This window comes from Hyla sarda, chromosome 4, assembly GCF_029499605.1.
Source record: "Hyla sarda isolate aHylSar1 chromosome 4, aHylSar1.hap1, whole genome shotgun sequence".
NCBI lineage: Eukaryota > Metazoa > Chordata > Amphibia > Anura > Hylidae > Hyla > Hyla sarda.
The window spans coordinates 366,692,609-366,712,118 of record NC_079192.1 but is presented as its reverse complement, the minus strand read 5'-3'; the positions used below and the strand labels follow the sequence as shown (position 1 = coordinate 366,712,118).

The window sequence follows — 19,510 nt, the reverse complement described above, 5'->3', positions numbered from 1 at the left end:
CTATGCCGGGATGCCTGCTGAACGATTTGCATATGACAGGTATAAAAAGTATTTGCAAAGCATCTAGCAAGGCAACATTTTCTTATTTATTTCCGGCTAGCGGTGGGGGCCGGAAATGCTCAGGGCGTATCCATACGCCCTCGGTCCTTAAGGACTTGGAAACGGGAGCGTATGGATACGCCCTATGTCCTTAAGTGGTTAAAGGGGTACTCCATCCCTAGACATCTTATCCCCTATCCAAAGTAGAGGGGATAAGATGTCTGATCGCAGGGGTCCTGCAACTGGAAACCCCTGCAATCTCTCCTGAAGCACCCCGTCATCTGGTGCACGGAGCGAGCTTCGCTCCGTGCCTGATGACTGGCGATGCAGGGGCCAGAGGATTGTGGAGTCATGGCCCTGCTCCCTCGTGACATCACGCCCCACCCCCTTAATGCAAGTCTATGGGAAGGAGCGTGCACCAGATGACGGGGGGGTGCTGCAGCAGGCCCCCTTGATTAGACATCTTATCCCTTATCCTTTGTATAGGGGATAAGATGTCTAGGGGTGGAGTGCCCCTTTAAGGTCAAAATGGGCTTCTTCCTTAAGGGGTTAAGGTTAAGTACAATATAATTCTACATGGTAACATAGTTTATAAGGTTGAAAAAAAGGCAAGAGTCCATCAAATTCAACCTTAAACCTGTGTTGATCCAGAAGAAGGCAAAAAAAAACCTGAAGCTGATGCCAACTGCTCCATAAGAGAGGGAAAATTCCTTCCCTGGATCAACATACTATCCACATAACTCTAGTATTCATAACCTGTAATATTATATATTTCCAGAAATACATCCAGGCCTCCCTTGAACTTGTTTATTGAGTCAGACATCACAACATTATGTGCCTGTGATGATTGTGAAACCTTCTTTTCTCTAGACAGAGAGGATGCCCCCTTCATGGTTACTAGCCTAGGTATAAAAGGATCATTCGAAAAATCTCTGTATAGTCCATTCAGATATTTGAACATTGTAATGAAAACGTCCCTAAAATGCTTTTTCTCCAAATTAAATAACCCCAACCTTGATATCCTGTCTTGGTACTCACCTTAGATGCACTTTGTGCATTCCTTTCCTTATCTCGCCAGTCACATATTCCCTGCTCCACAAGGAGTAAAACCAAGTATCTGGAGCTTTTGAGAATCATGTAGAATTAAGCTGTATGTCTGTCTGAGATAGGAAAGTTGGTAAATGGAATAATAATAATTCTTTATTTATATAACACACATGGATTCTGCAGCTCTGTATACTCAAATTATCCTGTATATTCTAAAAATAAAGAGGGGTGGCACAAGTCATACATCCTTGCCCTTTCACACAAATATGTTATGTGTATGTTTATTAATGTTTTATTGTAATATGTGATATTGCACTGTACAGCTAGTACCCTGGGGTCTTTGCAGAAAGGGCTGATGAGCAGAGAAAGCCCTATGCTGACTTTGAGAGATGAGCAAAGTTACAGTAGTTCGATTTGTTATGAACCTTGGCTCGGCAGTTGCTGACTTTAGCCTCCATAAATAAGTTCAGCTTCCAGGGTTCCAGGAAAGAGTCTCCTAGGACTGTATCCACCTTTTCCAGCCCACCGGAACACCTGAAAGCTGAACTAATTTATGCAGGCTAAAGTCAGCAACTGCCGAGCCGCAAGGTTCGTAATGAATCAAATCACTGTAACTTCACTGATCTCTACTGACTTTCACAGTGAATGCTATAGAGCTGGAGATGCTGTGCCACAGCATGTCTAGGTGGAGGATGCAGGCACATCTATAAGTGAGAAACAGAAAAGATGTGGTGGTGGGCACTACTGACTCATACGGGGTAAAGATCACTAGGAGGTACAGGTGTATATCCTCGGTGCAGTCCACTTAGAGCGGTGCTCAATCCAAAAAGCTGACAGCAAGTTACAAATAATCCCAATAAGAGAAGAATAGATGGCACTTCGCAGCGTGGATGAGATAAAGCAGTTTGCTTTATCTCATCCACGCTGCGAAGTGCCATCTATTCTTCTCTTATTGGGATTATTTACATCTATAAGTGAGTATTTGGTACCAGCTTTCAACGTATGTGCACATATATATGGTAGGGCAACCAGCTCTGTGAGAGAACAGTGGGCTGAGTCAATGTTTGGTGGTGTATACATTTTTATGCAGCCAAGGGTGAAAAAGAGGTATTTCCTGTCCTGTGCATAACAGCTGCCTAAGTGGTGCAAGGTGGGGCAGGCTATGGTAGGGGGTTGTCTTCTTGAGACCCATTTAGATCAGGCAACAGCAAACAGATACCTTGTTTGCAACCTGACATCCTGAGGACTAGTGGTGTTGCTCACTGTCCTCCTCGCAGCCTTGGCAAGACACAAAAGAAATATATTTATAAGTTGGTGTTTGCAAACTTTAAGAGCATTTACTTAAATGTGAAAAACGATCACCAAGCTTTTTGTACTATTTTGTAACCATCAATCTTTCATGCCTCTGTTTAAGCCCAAAAAAAATAAAAAAATAAAAATTTACTTCCGTGAATGACATTCCAGCTGGCTGATATTTTCACAGGCAACTACAAATTATAAAATTGTCCTCCTCTAAGACCTGGGACCCCCATGTCGCCCCTGAAATGTTATTTGGGAATAATTTAAGCTTTAAAGGAGTACTCCAGTGGAAAACAAATGTTTTCAAACCAACTGGTGCCCGGAAGTTAATCAAATTTGTAAATTACTTCTATTCAGAAATCTTAAGCCTTCCAGTGCTTATCACCTGCTGTAAGCTCCAGAGGAAGTTGTGTAGTTCTTTCCAGTCTGAACACAGTGCTCCATGCTGTCACCTCTGGCTGCTTAAAATCTGGTGCATCTTACACTTTGTGCTCAGTCTACACCACCTCAGGTGGCATAGCTAATGATTATGTAAAAAAAAATTAGTGCAATTAAAACCACACGTCCTTTTCTGAGACCATGTCCCTTACAACCAGGGCACATGGTGCAAATAAGGCAAACTCTGTGTATTTTGGAGGTTTTCCTGGTTTGTTCCTGTCAGAAACTGCAACCAGTTGATCTTTTTTTGGAACACAGAATACTGATCATATCAAAGGACCTATGATTATGTAGACCAGATTATAAAACCTCTGAACCCAAGATCAGTAAACAGAGCACATCACAACTTTACAGAGACAAGTATGTAAGTAAAATATGAAAATGGTTTTGATATTTCAGGATATGCAGCACTATGACGACTGCATTGAATGATTGTTACCATAGTAACATGATACTCTGAGAATAGGCTGAGGATGCCATTGGATTCTCTGCATTATCTAAAAAAAAGAGAGATATAGTTCATATGTATTGAATACATATTTTATATAGTAAGAAATCTAATCAGAGTCAATATACATTCGAGCCATGCATTACAAAGATATTGATGCAATGTTGGTGGATGTTTTTGATGTGTATAAAAATGTAATGAACTGAAAGGGGATGAGGATGCGTATGGGGAGACATCAAATGCTTCTTGAGACCAAAAGACTTCTACCGCACAAATTGATTTTCCAGTTATATATATGTTCTTTACATTTTTTGCAGTTCAGTTGTGTAGTTACAGTACAGGGATACAGAGGTAGCAGTTGTACCCAAGCCCCAGTATCTGAGAGGTCCCATTGGCCCTGTGGCACATTAGAACTCACCAGAACTAAAAATGGCACATGGCACTTTAGGTGGGAATCACTGTTATATAGTTAGGCCGCTTTCACACTATAGAATTCTCCATTTTAAAGGTTTGTTATAGTGACCAGTTAACAAAACCATTAAAAGCGGATGTTAAACGACCATTACAAAATCCCATTATAGTCTATGGGATTTTTACTTTACCCGTTTTAACCTGTCATAGCCCGTTATTAATAACGAACGTTATTTTGTGACGCGAGAAGTATCGGGAGAAATTAGTACATGCATTATTTCTCCCGTTACTTTCTACCGTCACAAAATAACGTCCGGTATTAATAATGGGCTATGACGGGTTAAAGGACAACTGCAGCGGAATTACACTTATCCCCTATCCACAGGATAGGGTATAAGTGTTTGATTGCGGGGGGTCCGACCGCTGGGACCCCCCTCAATCTCCCTAACGGGCCGCATAGCCCATTAGCACCCATGGTGACGTAGAGTCGACCTAGAGGTCGACGGTGATGCCCCGTCTCCTCCGTGTCCCCATACAGTTCTATGGGGGATGCGGGGAGGCACGAATGCTGCCTCCCCACCTCTCCCATAGAGATGTATGGAGGAGGCGTGCCGGCCGCAACGTCATGCTGCGGCTGGCACGCCCCCTGCACGGGAGAGCCGCGGCCCCGTACAGGAGATCGCCGGGGGCCCCAGCGTTTGGACCCCCCGCGATCAAACACTTATCCCCTATCTTGAGGATAGGGGATAAGTGTTTGTAACGCTGCAGATGTCCTTTAAAACCAGTAATGTAAAAATTCCATACACTATAATGGGATTTTCTAACAGCTGTTTAACGTCCATTTTTAATGGTTTTATAAACGGGTCATTATAACGGATCTTTAAAAAAGACAATTCTATAGTGTGAAAGCAGCCTTACACATTGTAGCCAGTAATTACATCTTTGCAATGTCATTACTTGCATAAACTGGAGTCATGATCCACCCTACATTCTGATAAATAAAAAAAAACTAAATGTTATATGGATAAAAAAATAAGATGTCTGCTTTTATCAGAGGACCAAGTTCAGTTGCCTTTTCATGATTACCTTGACTAGCTAGCATGTATAACATTTGATAAAATGAATAATCTTACTCATTTAGCTAAAGGATTGTCACTGATTATTTCAGTTCCTTTTATCACCCAAATTAGCTTCTGGGGTACCATGATAAGTATACCTATTTTTTAGGTGTGAAAGAGAGGCATTTGTGGAGGAGAGAGAAACATGGGATTTGAGTCAAATATAGGAACTAATTCAAAACCCACCAGAGGGCAGCCACCCTCAAGTGAGACTAAACCCTATAGCTTATGGACCCCCCCCCCCCTATAAAATATACCTTTTATTGCAACAATTTCAAATAACAAATAGTTATTATTAAAAGGTTAAAGGTCCAGTAGCCTTTATTATTGAAGGTTCACTTTCATGAGAAATTCCTTCTCCCCATACTTTTATATAAAGAGTTGAGTTAGTACCGATACCTAGTGCAGCCGCACTTTATGGTTTTAGTCATTATCTAACTCCCTTTCCCCTGAATTATCTTCCCACTAACCAGTCAATAACTGCTACCGCTAGTTAAAACATAAAAGAGGACCTTCTGATGTTTTGCCGTTTACAACGGCTTTGTCAAAGATGGAGGCACTAATGTTTAAAAGTTTCAAGATAGGAACTGACCGAACAAAAAAGACGGACACTTGGGAGGAAGATCCTCCTTTGTTGACTGAACAGCTTTGAGCCATCAAGGCAAAAAACAATATAACTTTGCAAAATCTCTTAAGGTGTCCTGTGATATCTGACACCAATACATTGCCTATAATAGCTTGTTCCCTCTCTAATGCCTCCTGGTGCCATCTCTTTCCACAGATAATTGATGGAAAAGAAAATGGGTTCATCATGCCAAGCTGGCTTCTTCCATTGTTCCATGGTCCAGTTCTGGCCTTACAAAAGTAAACAGGGTCATCTTTGGCACTCTGACTGGTCTTCTGTATGGTTTGCACATGTTGGCCTTCTACAGGGATTTTTTATGCATCAAAGTCCAACCCTGCACTCCTGAAGTGGTGAGCTGATCATTACACCTATTCCAGCTTCACCAGTTACCCTTTCTCTTTTTCTAGGTACTATACACTACATACCGAGAACACTCCACAATGCCTGCTGGTTTGGAGATGCTCAAATACATTAAGCCATCTCTATCTGGCTCTTGCCAAAGTCGCTCAAATTCTTGTACTTGCTTGTTTTAATGCTACTGACATTTCAAGATCTAACTGTTAACTTTCTGCCTAATATATCCCACTACTTGACAGGTGCCAGCTATTGTCACAAGACAATCAATGCTATTCACTTCACCTCAGAAATGTTAATGTACTGGCTCTGGCTTTATATGCTAGCACATTATATGTTGAAAAAGAAAGCTGTACAGTTAGTAAAAAAAAATTCTGAAAAGTTCATATTACCAAAAATAGCAACAGAAAAACACTTGCAAAAATATTTTTTCTATGCACATTTCCTATAAAGTATCAGGAGCATATTGATCATGGTCATAAAGGGTCTGAGCAAGCATTGCTTTCAACTGTGTGTGAACCCGTAACACACGCACACACCGTTAGAAACTATGATGCAACAAAGAACCATCAGCTCACTGTCCTGTCACTACCTCTTGAAGGCTGCAGGCTGTTTTAGGCCTGCGGCCTAGAAGATATCAGTACAGACAGAGACTTCAAGTTCTAGTGTAGGCAGAGTGCTATCAGTGTGGCACATTGTCTACACTGGAAGGCTTACAGAGAAAATAAAGGATTTGTCGCATAGTAACAGAGAGACAAGTAAATTTTTTAAATAGCATAACTACAGTGGGGGGCACAAAGGGGCAAAGATACAATGTAGGGCAACAAGGGGCATAAGTACAGTATAGGGGCAATAAGGGGGTATAACTACAATGTGGGCAAGAGGGGGCATAACTACAATATGGGGAATACTAGGGAACACAACTACCGTGTTGGGTCACATGGGGTTTAAAACTACAGTGTGGGGCCACAAGGTGCATACCTACAATATGGTGGCAGCACAAGGGGACATAACTACAATGGGGGACCACGCATGCCATAACGACAGTAATGGGGGGCACAAGGTGATATAACAATAATATGCAGCCATAAGGGGGCATAACTACCACGGCGGGCAACAAGGGGACATAATCACAGTATAGGAAGTACACGGAAAGGCAAGAACAACTTTTTTCTAACCAGTGGGGCACCTGCATCTTCAGGCAATAAAATAGTTAGCGTTTGTATCGTACAACTGTCTTATGGCTTATTTTATGTGTTCTTTGGTTACATAAATGGCAAGAAATTATTATATTTGTAATTTTTACCCAAATAGAAATAAATGCATAAAAAAAAAATTGCTACTGCAAACAATGTTATATTGCATACTAGGTGGATATAAGAGAGGCAAAAGGAGAGTTCACACATTCAGGGGTGTAGAAAAAAAAAAAAAAAAAAAAAAGCTACTTTCCCAAGGGACTAAAACAGGAGCACAATCTACTTGTCCCTCATGACAATCCACCTGTCTGGGCCAATTTTTGTTTTTGCACTCTCGTTTTTTCCTCCTCGCACAATTATTTTTCCATCTACAGACCCATATGAGGGCTTGTATTTTGCAAGACCTATCGTACTTTGTAATGACTTCTTACATTTTTCCATAACATATGCTCCAAAACAAAACAAAAAATATAGATACTGGTGAGGTGAAATTGGAAAATTTTGCTAATTTGGTGGTTTATACCCCATTTACCTTGTGGTCAAGCTAACGTTATTTTGATACTTTAGATTGGCCTGATTACATAGAAACATTAAATGTGTCAGCAGATAAGAAACATTTGGCCCATCTAGTCTGCCCAATAATCTGAATCCTATCAATAGTCCCTGGCCCTATATTATATGAATAATAGCCTTATGCCGACCCCATGCATGTTTAAACTCCTCCACTGTATTTGCAGCAACCACTTCTGCAGGAAGGCCATTCCATGCATCCACTATTCTCTCAGTAAAGTAATACTTCCTGATTTTACTTTACAGAAATATCAAATTTGTACAGTTGTCACATTTTACTAATTAAAAATAAAATTCTGAAAACTTTTTCTGACCCCTGTAACTTTTTTAATTTTTTCATATACCAGGCTACAAGAGGGCTAATTTTTGTGTCATAATCTGTTGTTTGTGTCGCTACCATTTTGGTATTGATCTGACTTTTAATAGCTTTTTACTTTTTTCTTTTATACAAAATTGCAATTCTGGGGTTTGGTATTTTTTTTTATATTTACATAATTTATTGAATGTATATATAATGTTATATTTTAATAGTTTAGACAATTACGCACGCAGCAATATCAAATCTATTTATTTTTATTAAGTTTACATGTTTTTTTTATAAAGGGAAAGGGGGTGATTTGAACTTTTAATATGGAAATAGTTAATGTGTGTCTTTTAAACTTTTATTAAACTTTTTTTGGACACTTAGGGGACTTTTAGGAGGAATCATTAGATTCCTCATACAGATCAATGCATTTCTATTGAACTTCATTGATCTGTGTGCTCTGCACTCCATTGATAAAGCCTGGTCCAGCCAGGCTCTATCAATGACAGAGCAATGGGCACCAGGGAACAAATGGTAAGCCCTCCAGCTACCTCCAAAGTGGATCGGCCAGCTGCGATCGTGCTGCGGGGGGAAGGGGGGAAATTCACCCCCCTAGCCCACCAGGGAGCATTTACATGTCCCTTTAGATGCCGCTGTCAGCTTTGACAGCGGCAATCTAAAGGGTTAATAGCCCTTTAGATTGCTGCATGCCAGCTATTAGCACCCTGCTAATGAAATCAGCTGGGGGCTGCCAGGTATGGAGCAGGCACGAGTCAGGAGCCCGCTCCATACACTCTAAGCACCACCGTACCTGTCAGGGGCTTTCAGGCCCGGCCCTGCTTACCCAAAGCAGGGATAGAGGCCTGAAAAATTCACCTGCCTGGCGGCCGGAACTACATGTCCTGGGCGTCGGGTGATAGGATTTCCACATCCCTGCACATTACATATTTGCTGTTCAGATTCTCTATGACAAATTCACAGTAATACACAGTAAATATCACATGGAAAAAAAATCTTGTAACAGTGAAACTGTATGCTGAAAACAAGCATGCAGATTTTCAACACATTGTTATTTATTTTTTTATTTTTTTTACAGGGTAAAAACTGCTATAATATCGCTGCACAATACACATATTTGTGGCAGAATGGCTACGGATTTACAGCCAATTTTGGGAAAGATCCAAAGCTGTTTTGTGGATGTATCCTAAGGAAGCCCTATGTGACTCAGTGCCAAGGGACCACATAAATGTGACGCCCACCCTGTATCTCATGTAGATAACATGTTACAATATTTGATTTTCCATATAACTGAATGTAATTGCAGGCAGTGTTTACCTTTCATTAACTACATGTGTTCATCAGGTAACTACAACGACATTACTTCTCTAATATGAATCTGTTATAAACACCGCTCCCGCTGCTTCCCTGCAGGCCATTGACAGACATAGGGGGATTTGTATTGTGCTGACAAACCTACAGGGCAAACATAAGGAATTAATTTTCCTGCCCTTGTATTGTGCTGAAGCTATGAAGATATATACATAAAGAATTTATGACACATACAAGTACAGATTCACCTATGGAAACCCCATTATTAAAATCAACAGCGTATGTTCAGACTAGAAAAATACAGAAATACAGATAAAGGAATGGGGGGGGGGGATTTATCAAAGTGTCTTATAAGCAGATTCTCTTTATTGCCCATAGCAACTTATTACCAAAGCAATATAACAAATGAAAGCTGAACTGTGGTTGCTATGGGTATCAAAAAGAATCTAGAGATTTTACTAATAAAATCTATAACCCCCCTAAAGCCTTTTCTCTAAGTAAATCAGATGATACAGGGTACAGCGGGAGGAGCTTCAGGTACTGTATAGCTTCTGCCTTGGCAAGAGCACTGCCTAATCTGCCATCTGTGATTCCTGCTGTTAGGTTAAGGCTGCTTTCACACAGGTTAGGCTATGTTCACATCAGCATTACAAGCTTTGCTAAAATGATGGAACTTAAATGGGTATTTCGGGCAAAAACATCTTAACCCCTATCCAAAGGATAGGGGAAAAGATGTCTGATCGCAGGGCTGCAACTCCAATTTCAGAAACCTCCGGGACTGGAGACGTGACGTAACGCCACGCCCCCCCCCCCCCCCCCGTAACGTCACGTCATGCCCCCTCCATTCATGTCTATGGGACGTGGGGGCGTGATTTCATATCACAAGGGGGTGTGGTGTTACATCACCACTCCAGTCCAGGAAACCCGGAGGTTTCCAAAACTGGAGATGCAGCCCCGCATAGAATGCGGGTGCTGCAGGGAGATTGCAGGGGGTCACAGCGGCGGGCCCCCCGTCAGCAGACATCTTATCCCCTATCCTTATCCTTTGGATGGGGATAAGATGTTTTTGGCCGGAATACCCCTTTAAGCTGAGAAATAAAACCTGCATGTCAGGTTTCTATCTCGGCTAAAACTTGCAAAATAACGGACATCTAACAGAAACCCTGAAAAACTAAATTTAAACTTAATGGGACCTGTTATTTACGATACTCTTCGTCACAGCCCAGCCATACAGCTTTCAGCTGTTGTAACGAAGCTCCCTAATGGAAGACACCCATGGCAAACCTGGAGACCCAAGCTGGAATCTGGGTCAGGGATCACAGAAGCCGGGGCCAATGTCAGATGTAAGTGGCACACAGATGATCCTCATATGCAGCGGTCAGGATTTGATTGTGGCACTAGAAGGGTTAATCTACCAGGAACGCCCTGAGTAAGCCCTGATGTCCTGGTACTTAAGAACCAAGGGCATACCTGTGTGCCCTTGACAATTCCGGCCCCCACTGCTCAAATATGAGGTATGTCCTTACTCCGAAGAAATGCATTTACAAATTTACGGTAACCCCAACATTTTTGTGTAAAAAAATCAAAATTTTTCCTTTTCACATCCCACTTTAATGAACATTTATCAAACACCTGTGGGGTGTTAAGTCTCACTGTACCTCTTGTTACATTCCTTGAGGGGTGTAGTTTCCAAAACAGTGCGCCATGTGTTTTTTTTTTTTTTTTTTGCTGTTCTGGCACCAAAGGGGCTTCCTAAATGTGACATGCCCCCCAAAAACCATTTCAGCAAAATTTGCTTTTGAAAAGCCAAATGTGACTCCTTCTCTTCTGAGCCCTCTACTGCGCCTGCAGGACACTTTACATACACATAAGGTATTTCCTTACTCGAGAGACATTTGGTTACAAGTTTTGGTAGGATTTCTCTACCTGTACCCCTTGTAAAAATTCAAAAACTGGGTCTACAAGAACATGCGAGTGTAAAAAAAAAAATGAAGATTTTGAATCTTCTCCTTCACTTTGCTGCTATTCCTGTGAAACACCTAAAAGGTTAACACACTTTCTGAATGTCATTTTGAATAATTTGAGGGGTGTAGTTTTTATAATGGGGTCATTTATGGGGTATTTCTAATATGAAGGCCCTTCAAATCCACTTCAAAACTTAACTGGTACTTGAAAAATTCTGATTTTGAAAATTTTAATGGGCACTGTCAAAGTCCAAAACTTGTTATATGTTTTGCATCTTGGCCTTAACCTTTCTATTATACTAGATTTAAAAATTATATTTCCCTTTTATAGAAATCACTAGGGGTACCAATGCCATTCAGAACATAATCCTGTCCCGCTGCAGCATCATCATCTTTGTCATAGTTGAAGCACAGGCTAGGACAAAATAAGTAAGTGATGGCAGGGCTAGCACTCCTCTGTGCACATTCCTGTTCTACCAGACTCCCAGCTAAAAATAGAGAGGAGGAGGAGGAGGTAACAGAGCAGTCTGCAGGGATTGAATGAAGAGACTCAGCACAGTGTGGTAGACTCAGGGAGGAAAAAAGTAACGCAGAGTGAGGGCACGCCCCTCCAAAGCACAGGATGAAAAACCAAGTGAGCAACAGAAAGAAGGTACTTGTATGAGAAATATAAGTGCGATAAAAAAAACTACTTGTCCAAGGGACTAAAACCGAAAGCACAATCTACTTGTCCCTCATTACAATCCACTTGTCCTGGAGCACAAAATAATTTCAACCAAAATAGTATGTAGATAATAAATAAATTATAATAATAAATAATAATAATGTAGGATTTCCATAACCCATGCAAATTACAGTGGCTCAAGTTACAATATTAAATGGCCATTGTATGTTGAAACTATTGTATGTTGAGACCATGACTCTATGGAAACCTGGTAATTGGTTCTGAAGCCACCAAAATGTCATCTAAAGATAGGAAAAAGTGAGGAATAAAGAAAAATAAGTAGATAACTAATATAGATAAAGCAAGTCCTTACATATAAAAGTAAGAAAGAGCTGCTGGAGGCTGTAAATCACTGTCTATGTAGAGGACAGGAGCTTCTTCAAGGTCATGTACAGTACACGCAATGTCCTAAAAAATGTAAATGGAGCCACCCTTACTTGGTGTCCAAAGAAGCAGCTAACTGTGGCACAGGTTAAGAGAACATCTAACACCTCCCAGCACTGTAGGGAAGTGCTACCAAACAGGAATTCAAAATACCAGACAACTATGAATATGGGACAAAAAAGCCTAAAAATGCTAATCTAACGTTACCCGGGATAAAATGAGTCCCTGTAAGAGATAGTCACATATACTAATGAAGTGCTATCAATATGAGCTCCCAAAACATAAACTGGAGTCATTTAGAGAAAATATGCAAATCTTTATTGATAAATGTAAACATAAATAACACATAAGATAAAAAGAGGACCTCCACCCAGATGGGGGAAAAAGAGAAATCAGGATGACCCCTCAGGTCCATAAAGAAGCTAACATGACAACAGTGTGTAAAAGCATTACAATAGATCCCAAAAATATGCATAGAAAGCATTATAAAGTATAAATAGTATTCACATACTTAGTCTGAAAAATGCTCCAGGACACAAAGGGGGCACCACACCAACGCAGCATTTTGGGATCAAACCTTTGTCGAGGGGTGGTGTCCTCACAGCAGGAAGTGACATATATATGGGGTAATGACCAATGACCCCACAGCTAGCGATTGCAATATAATGAATATCACCTGCAAGCTATCTGGCCTCTCCTCGGCACATGTAACCCAGCTCTGCCGTGTCTTCTCCACTTCATGGTTCCGCGTCAGGGGGTGATACGATCAGCTGACAAGTTGGATCACCTGACCTGTGAATCCCGAAACGCTGCATAGGGGTGGTGTCCCCTCTGTGTCCTGTAGCATTTCTCAGACTAAGTATGTGGATACTATTTATATTGTGAAGCTTGTAGCCTTCTTTTTGGGCACTTTATAATGCTTTCTCTGCATATTTTTGGGGATCTATTGTAATGTTTTTACATACTGTTGTCATGTTAGCTTCTTTATGGACCTGAGGGGTCACCCTGTTTTCTCTTTTTTTCCCCCATCTGGGTGGAGGTCCCCCTTTTATCTTATATGTTTTTTATGTGTACATTTATCAATAAAGATTTGCATATTTTCTCTAAATGACTCAATTTTTGTGATAGCAGACAGGAATTCAGTGCATACGCTTCAATAATACAGTTTTTTACCAATGAATGCCCATTCTAATTGGTCAGTTTTTAAAGCCATTGACATGTTTTGCAGCTATGGACTGTCTGTAGCATTCTATGTTGAGTCTGGTTTCAAGTTGCAATGGCCCAGGAAAGACTATTGCATGTTGAAACTATTGTATGTTGAGGCCATTGTAAGTTGAGGGATCACTGTATATATGCATAATGATGATTAGGTACTGAGTAACATATACATATTTTTTTTTTGTGTGGCATATGACAGGTACTCTTTAAGCCTTCTAGTACTTGTCAGCTGCTGTATGCTTCAGAGAAAGTTGTATAGTTCAGGGACAGGGGTTGCTGTGTTGACAAATTCAGCAGGAAGCAATATGGCTTTCTGCTTCCCGGCCTAGCGATGAAATGATTGTTAGGTGGCAGGTATCTGCAGTATAAATGTATGTAAAATGTAAAAAATAAAAAAAGGCAATAAAAAACATTGAATAAACATAAATATAATGAAAAAAATAAAAAAGCTTAAACGAAGCCTCTAACCCTCCCCCTATATTCTTTACAGAAGAGAGTGTAATGGAAAAGGGATTACATTTTTCCTATTAATAAGAAAAGAAAAAAATTATTTTAGAAAAACTGAAAACACACAAGTATTTCAGTTTTATTTTTTTTTCACCCCCACCTCCTCTCTGGTATCACCAAAATAATAAAGAAAATAAAAATGCATAAAAGCGTACGGGAGAAAGGTACAAGAACTTAAATCTGTCACTTGATCTACACTGGTTAAGCCAACAACAGTGTAGGAGGCGTTAAAGAAGAACTACGGGATTGAAAAATGTATCCCCTATCCTAAGGATAGGGGATAAGTTTCAGATCGCGGGGGGTCTGACCGCTGGGGCCCCCCGCGATCTCCCGTACAGGGCCCCGGCTCTCTGGTTAGAGAGGGCGTGTTGACCACCGCATGAAGCAGCGGCCGACACGCCCCCTCCATACACTGCTATGGGAGAGCCGGAAATTGCCGAAGGCAGCGCTTCGGCTCTCCCATAGCAGTAAATGGAGGGCGCGTGTCAGCCGCCGCCTCGTGCGGTGGGCGACACACGCTCTCTATGCAGAGAGCCGCGGCCCCGTACGGGAGATCGTGGGGGACCCCAGCGGTCGGACCCCCCGCGATCTGAAACTTATCCCTTATCCTTAGGATAGGAGATAAAATGTTAAATCCCATAGTTCTCCTTTAACATTCCCCTACCTTTGTATTTAGTGGTTCTGTTTCAATAGATCAGTCAGTAGGTTTAATAGCATCCCCGAGTGTCAAAGAGACATGGCCGGGGTCCGCTATGTCACAGGGCTGTAATGCCTCTCTACTCTGACACAGGGCTCATCTGCTAGCGCTGTGTAGATTGCCCACACATGTGCAGAGAAGACCAGTCACTAGAGGCAGGAAACAAGTTATCTGCCTCTAGCTATTGCAATGCCCAATGATGGCGCATGTGCAGCCAATCTACACAGGCCCCCTGTGTGTGAATCAAGGGAGTGGTCCTGATGTCAGAGGAGGGAAGCACTGGGGTCCTACTACACTGTGCCACCTATTTAACCACTGTAGATCAAGTGATAAAAACAGGCCCAGTTGCCTAATCTACCTGCGTTTTTGACAGCTTTTCAGCTTTCCATAACACAGGTCCCAAAAAAAAAATCAGACTGTGTTTGCTCAGGGAGGGAGGTGACTAACCTGGTCTGGAACCAATCAGATTTATTGTCATAAATATCAAAAAAATTATTAAACTTATTTACTCAAATGCTATTTGAGCAGAGCTTCCCATTATAATAAATTACATAGGAAATTCTTTAGACTTCCCGATGAACTCAGTTTTGCATCTGGTTGCTTGGGTGGTTTCCTAGCAACATGCACTGTTGCCAATGGATGACTGTGGTAGACCTCCATGCTCCTATGAACTTCCGTCAGCGTTACTTACTATGGTGCCAAAGGACTGCGGGCGCACATTCTGCCCCCTACATTGCAAGTACAATACTAGGCACTGAAGCGTAAAGTATGAGCCAAACACATTTTTTCAATATTTTTTATTTTTTTTTAATTATTTTTCGCAAATACTGTCTTTTAGTAAAGGTAAAGACCATCAGGAGGAAAAATGCAGGTATTTTTCTTCAACTACCTGCAGCAAGATGATCTACTTGGTAGCAATTGCTATATTTACTGGATATCTTAGCTTCAGTACTGGTATGAAATCTCCAGGAAAGAACCAATGACATCACATGATCTGTGAAATCTCCAAGAAATCAATCGCAAATATTTAACACGCATGAGGACACACTGGAGGCCATTTGTTAACTCTATGTGCCCAAAAGGAATTGAAACACCCTTTAAGTTTAAAATATTACAATATGAACTCATATAGACTCAAATATAAAAGTCATTCAAACCGACTAACATGTATCAAATGCAAAAAATAGTCTCTGCAATTTCAACTGCAAGGAAAATGGGTATCATTATGTCTATTCAGCCAAAGAATCCCTGGAGGAGCAGCTGGAATGAATTCGACTTTACATTATCATCTATCTGTCTATAAATCTATCTAACTGCCTATGTACATGTATGTAAGTTTATACACACACACACACATATATATATATATATATATATATATATTTATATTTATATATATATATATATATATATATATATATATATATATATACACAAACACACACACCTAGGCAACCTTATTTAGCATTTGTGTAGAAAACATATCAAACCAATGCATAGATCAGAAGTCAAGAAGTGCTGCTATCTATAGCGACTAATAGGTTAAATGCTAAGCATTTCAATAGCTTAACCACGCAGTACCGTAAGATTCGGACGTGATCTATAACAACAGGTCGAAAGGGTGTTCCTTAATCTGTACCTATTACCCCAAAGTCATTCTAAAAACAAGAAACAATGGGCGTTATTATGTAATTAAAAACTTAAAATAAAAGAATTGAACACTTCTTAAACTTCTACATTTAAAAGCGTCTGTACTAATAGACTTGGACTCAAAGCTAATTTGTCTGTGATCTGCAGTGCAACACATGTGTCAGCAGGGGATGCTATTGCATGAAGTCAGCAAGTCAAAAGCTGCTTCTTGAATTTCAACTAAGTGGTCACAAGCTACTATACCAGCGCTCTTCAAACTGTGGCCCTCCAGATGTTGCAAAACTACAACTCCCAGCATGCCCGGACAGCCAACGGCTGTCCGGGCATGCTGGGAATTGTAGTTTTGCAACATCTGGAGGGCCACAGTTTGAAGACCACTGTACTATATACACTGAAAGTAACTGTCAGAGATGAGCGAATCTTTAAAGATGCTCCGGGAGGCGAATCCACTGCAAATCTGACAAATCGATTCCCCCTTCTCTAGTCACTGTATTCGCTGACAGTCAGCGGGGGCTCAGCAATGATGAACTGATATGTTACATAAAAACAAGACAGAGTACACGTCACATCCAGTGCAATTGATATGTAGAAGAAACGCTTTATTGACCTATATTCAACACTGTTCAATACATCACCATCTTTTATCTGTATTCAAGAAATAGGGGACAGCTATGTCCGACTTAAAATATATGTAAAAAAAAAAAATTAAAAATATACTTTTATATATTAAAAATAGACTTACCATGTTGACTTCCGACACCATGTCTATACTGGCGATATCTATGTTCATGCCAACGGCCACAGGAGGACCTATAAGCCAACAGTAAGGTCCACAGTGAGAACTCCAAGAACTTAACTCCTTCCTGCCTGCTAAAGCAATGGATTCAGATTTGGGCTACTCATTCTATCCCCCTACGCATGCTCTTGAATTAGGATTATAAATGCACAGATTATTTATATAGGAATATAAAATCAGCGGCACTATTCAGACTGGTAATCCAGCCCACATGCTTACATTGGCATCTGCTTGCTACATGGCCAATATTACAGATGTATTGAAACTCCTTCAAAGTACAGTGTTTAGATTGTAACATTCATAGGTTCTATTGATACTAGCAGGGGGGTGAAACCCTGAGACATGAAGCAATGTCCATAGGCTTGAACCTGATCTAGACAGTTCGCATTACATGGGACTGAAATCTTCATAACATTTCATTGGGATAAGAAGAACAGTGCAATAGATGGGAAGGATTCAAGTTTGCATCAGTTAGATGTAGAAAGAAGCTTTAGCACTGCACCTGCACTGAACATCCCCAATATAAACTATAGGCAGCAGCAGCTTCATCCAGGCAATTTACCTCCAAAATCTGGCCTCAGACGGATGTCATAGCCTTTCAAGAGTCTATCAACGGTCTCCTTAACCAGTGACATATTGCTGGGATCATTGGCACTAAAAGACAGTAAACAGAAAACATCATACATCTGTCATCCCAGCTCACTGTCCCTTGAAAGTGAATGTCCCCCCTAATGTGAAATCACTTACCTCTGTGCACAGACCATTGCAATTATAACTTGGAATGACCAGATCCCGACGTAACCTTTTCTCTTGATTCTCAACATCCCTTTAGCTTTTTGATATGATTTAGGTGAAGAGCAGAAGACATCCAACTTATTGTGACCAGTGCAGTAATTCTGAAGTGCCACGCATGCGCATAGCTCAGTACAACATCAAAAAGGAGCAGTGCTCGCTTGCTACAGACATAGGAGCAAACAATGGAAGGGACAGGGGGGACAAGTCCCCCCTCCCCAACTTTTAGGCAACCTAGTTACCTCCTCCCACCCCGGCAAAATGACCCCTGGAGCTCAGATGGGTCGTCACAGTATTTAGAGGTTAGAATGACTTCTCGTCTGCGTTGTCTGTGCTCGGTGCAGGCAGCATCTACTTGTCTGGATATACTGCTGCTGCTGCTGCTGCTGACACGGAGGCTGATGTGGGAGTGGAGGAGGGGGGGTGGGAAATGAACAGGAGCATTGAACACTGCATCTACGGACCCAGCTATGCAGGCTGCCTTCTGTCCTGGCATGTGGAAAATCCTGCCGACCTGTGCACCCTGCAGTATACTAATATATAGACCAGGCTGGCATGTGGTAAATCCTGCCGACCTGTGCACCCTGCAGTATACAGATATATAGACCAGGCTGGCATGTGGTAAATCCTGCCGACCCGTGCACCCTGCAGTATACAGATATATAGACCAGGCTGGCATGTGGTAAACCCCGCCAGCCCGTGCACCCTGCAGTATACAAATATATAGACCAGGCTGGCATGTGGTAAACCCCGCCAGCCCGTGCACCCTGCAGTATACTAATATATAGACCAGGCTGCCTTCTGTCCTGGCATGTGGAAAATCCTGCCGACCCGTGCACCCTGCAGTATACAAATATATAGACCAGGCTGGCATGTGGTAAACCCCGCCAGCCCGTGCACCCTGCAGTATACAAATATATAGACCAGGCTGGCATGTGGTAAACCCCGCCAGCCCGTGCACCCTGCAGTATACTAATATATAGACCAGGCTGCCTTCTGTCCTGGCATGTGGAAAATCCTGCCGACCCGTGCACCCTGCAGTATACAAATATATAGACCAGGCTGGCATGTGGTAAACCCCGCCAGCCCGTGCACCCTGCAGTATACAAATATATAGACCAGGCTGCCTTCTGTCCTGGCATGTGGAAAATCCTGCCGACCCGTGCACCCTGCAGTATACAGATATATAGACCAGGCTGGCATGTGGTAAATACTGCCTGACCGTGCACCCTGCAGTATACAGATATATAGACCAGGCTGCCTTCTGTCCTGGCATGTGGAAAATCCTGCCGACCTGTGCACCCTGCAGTATACTAATATATAGACCAGGCTGCCTTCTGTCCTGGCATGTGGAAAATCCTGCCGACCTGTGCACCCTGCAGTATACTAATATATAGACCAGGCTGCCTTCTGTCCTGGCATGTGGAAAATCCTGCCGACCTGTGCACCCTGCAGTATACTAATATATAGGTCAGGCTGCCTTCTGTCCTGGCATGTGGAAAATCCTGCCGACCCATGCACCCTGCAGTATACAGATATATAGACCAGGCTGGCATGGGGTAAACCCCGCCAGCCCGTGCACCCTGCAGTATACAAATAT

The 19,510-nt window shown here is 41.7% G+C and overlaps 1 protein-coding gene across 1 annotated transcript in view; it reads right to left on the bottom strand.

Annotated features, from left to right (window-relative positions):
- The window catches only part of LOC130267247 (gamma-aminobutyric acid receptor subunit beta-2), a 473,943-nt gene extending 455,595 nt beyond the window's left edge, over positions 1-18,348 (bottom strand). Inside the window, exons 1-3 of the mRNA XM_056516672.1 lie at positions 17,866-18,348; positions 17,681-17,772; positions 17,065-17,132 (exon numbers count right to left, since the gene is read on the bottom strand). Coding sequence (XP_056372647.1) covers positions 17,065-17,132; positions 17,681-17,772; positions 17,866-17,942 — 237 coding nt within the window. The 5' untranslated portion in view covers positions 17,943-18,348. The remainder of the gene's footprint in view (positions 1-17,064; positions 17,133-17,680; positions 17,773-17,865) is intronic.
- Positions 18,349-19,510: the final 1,162 nt, after the last annotated feature.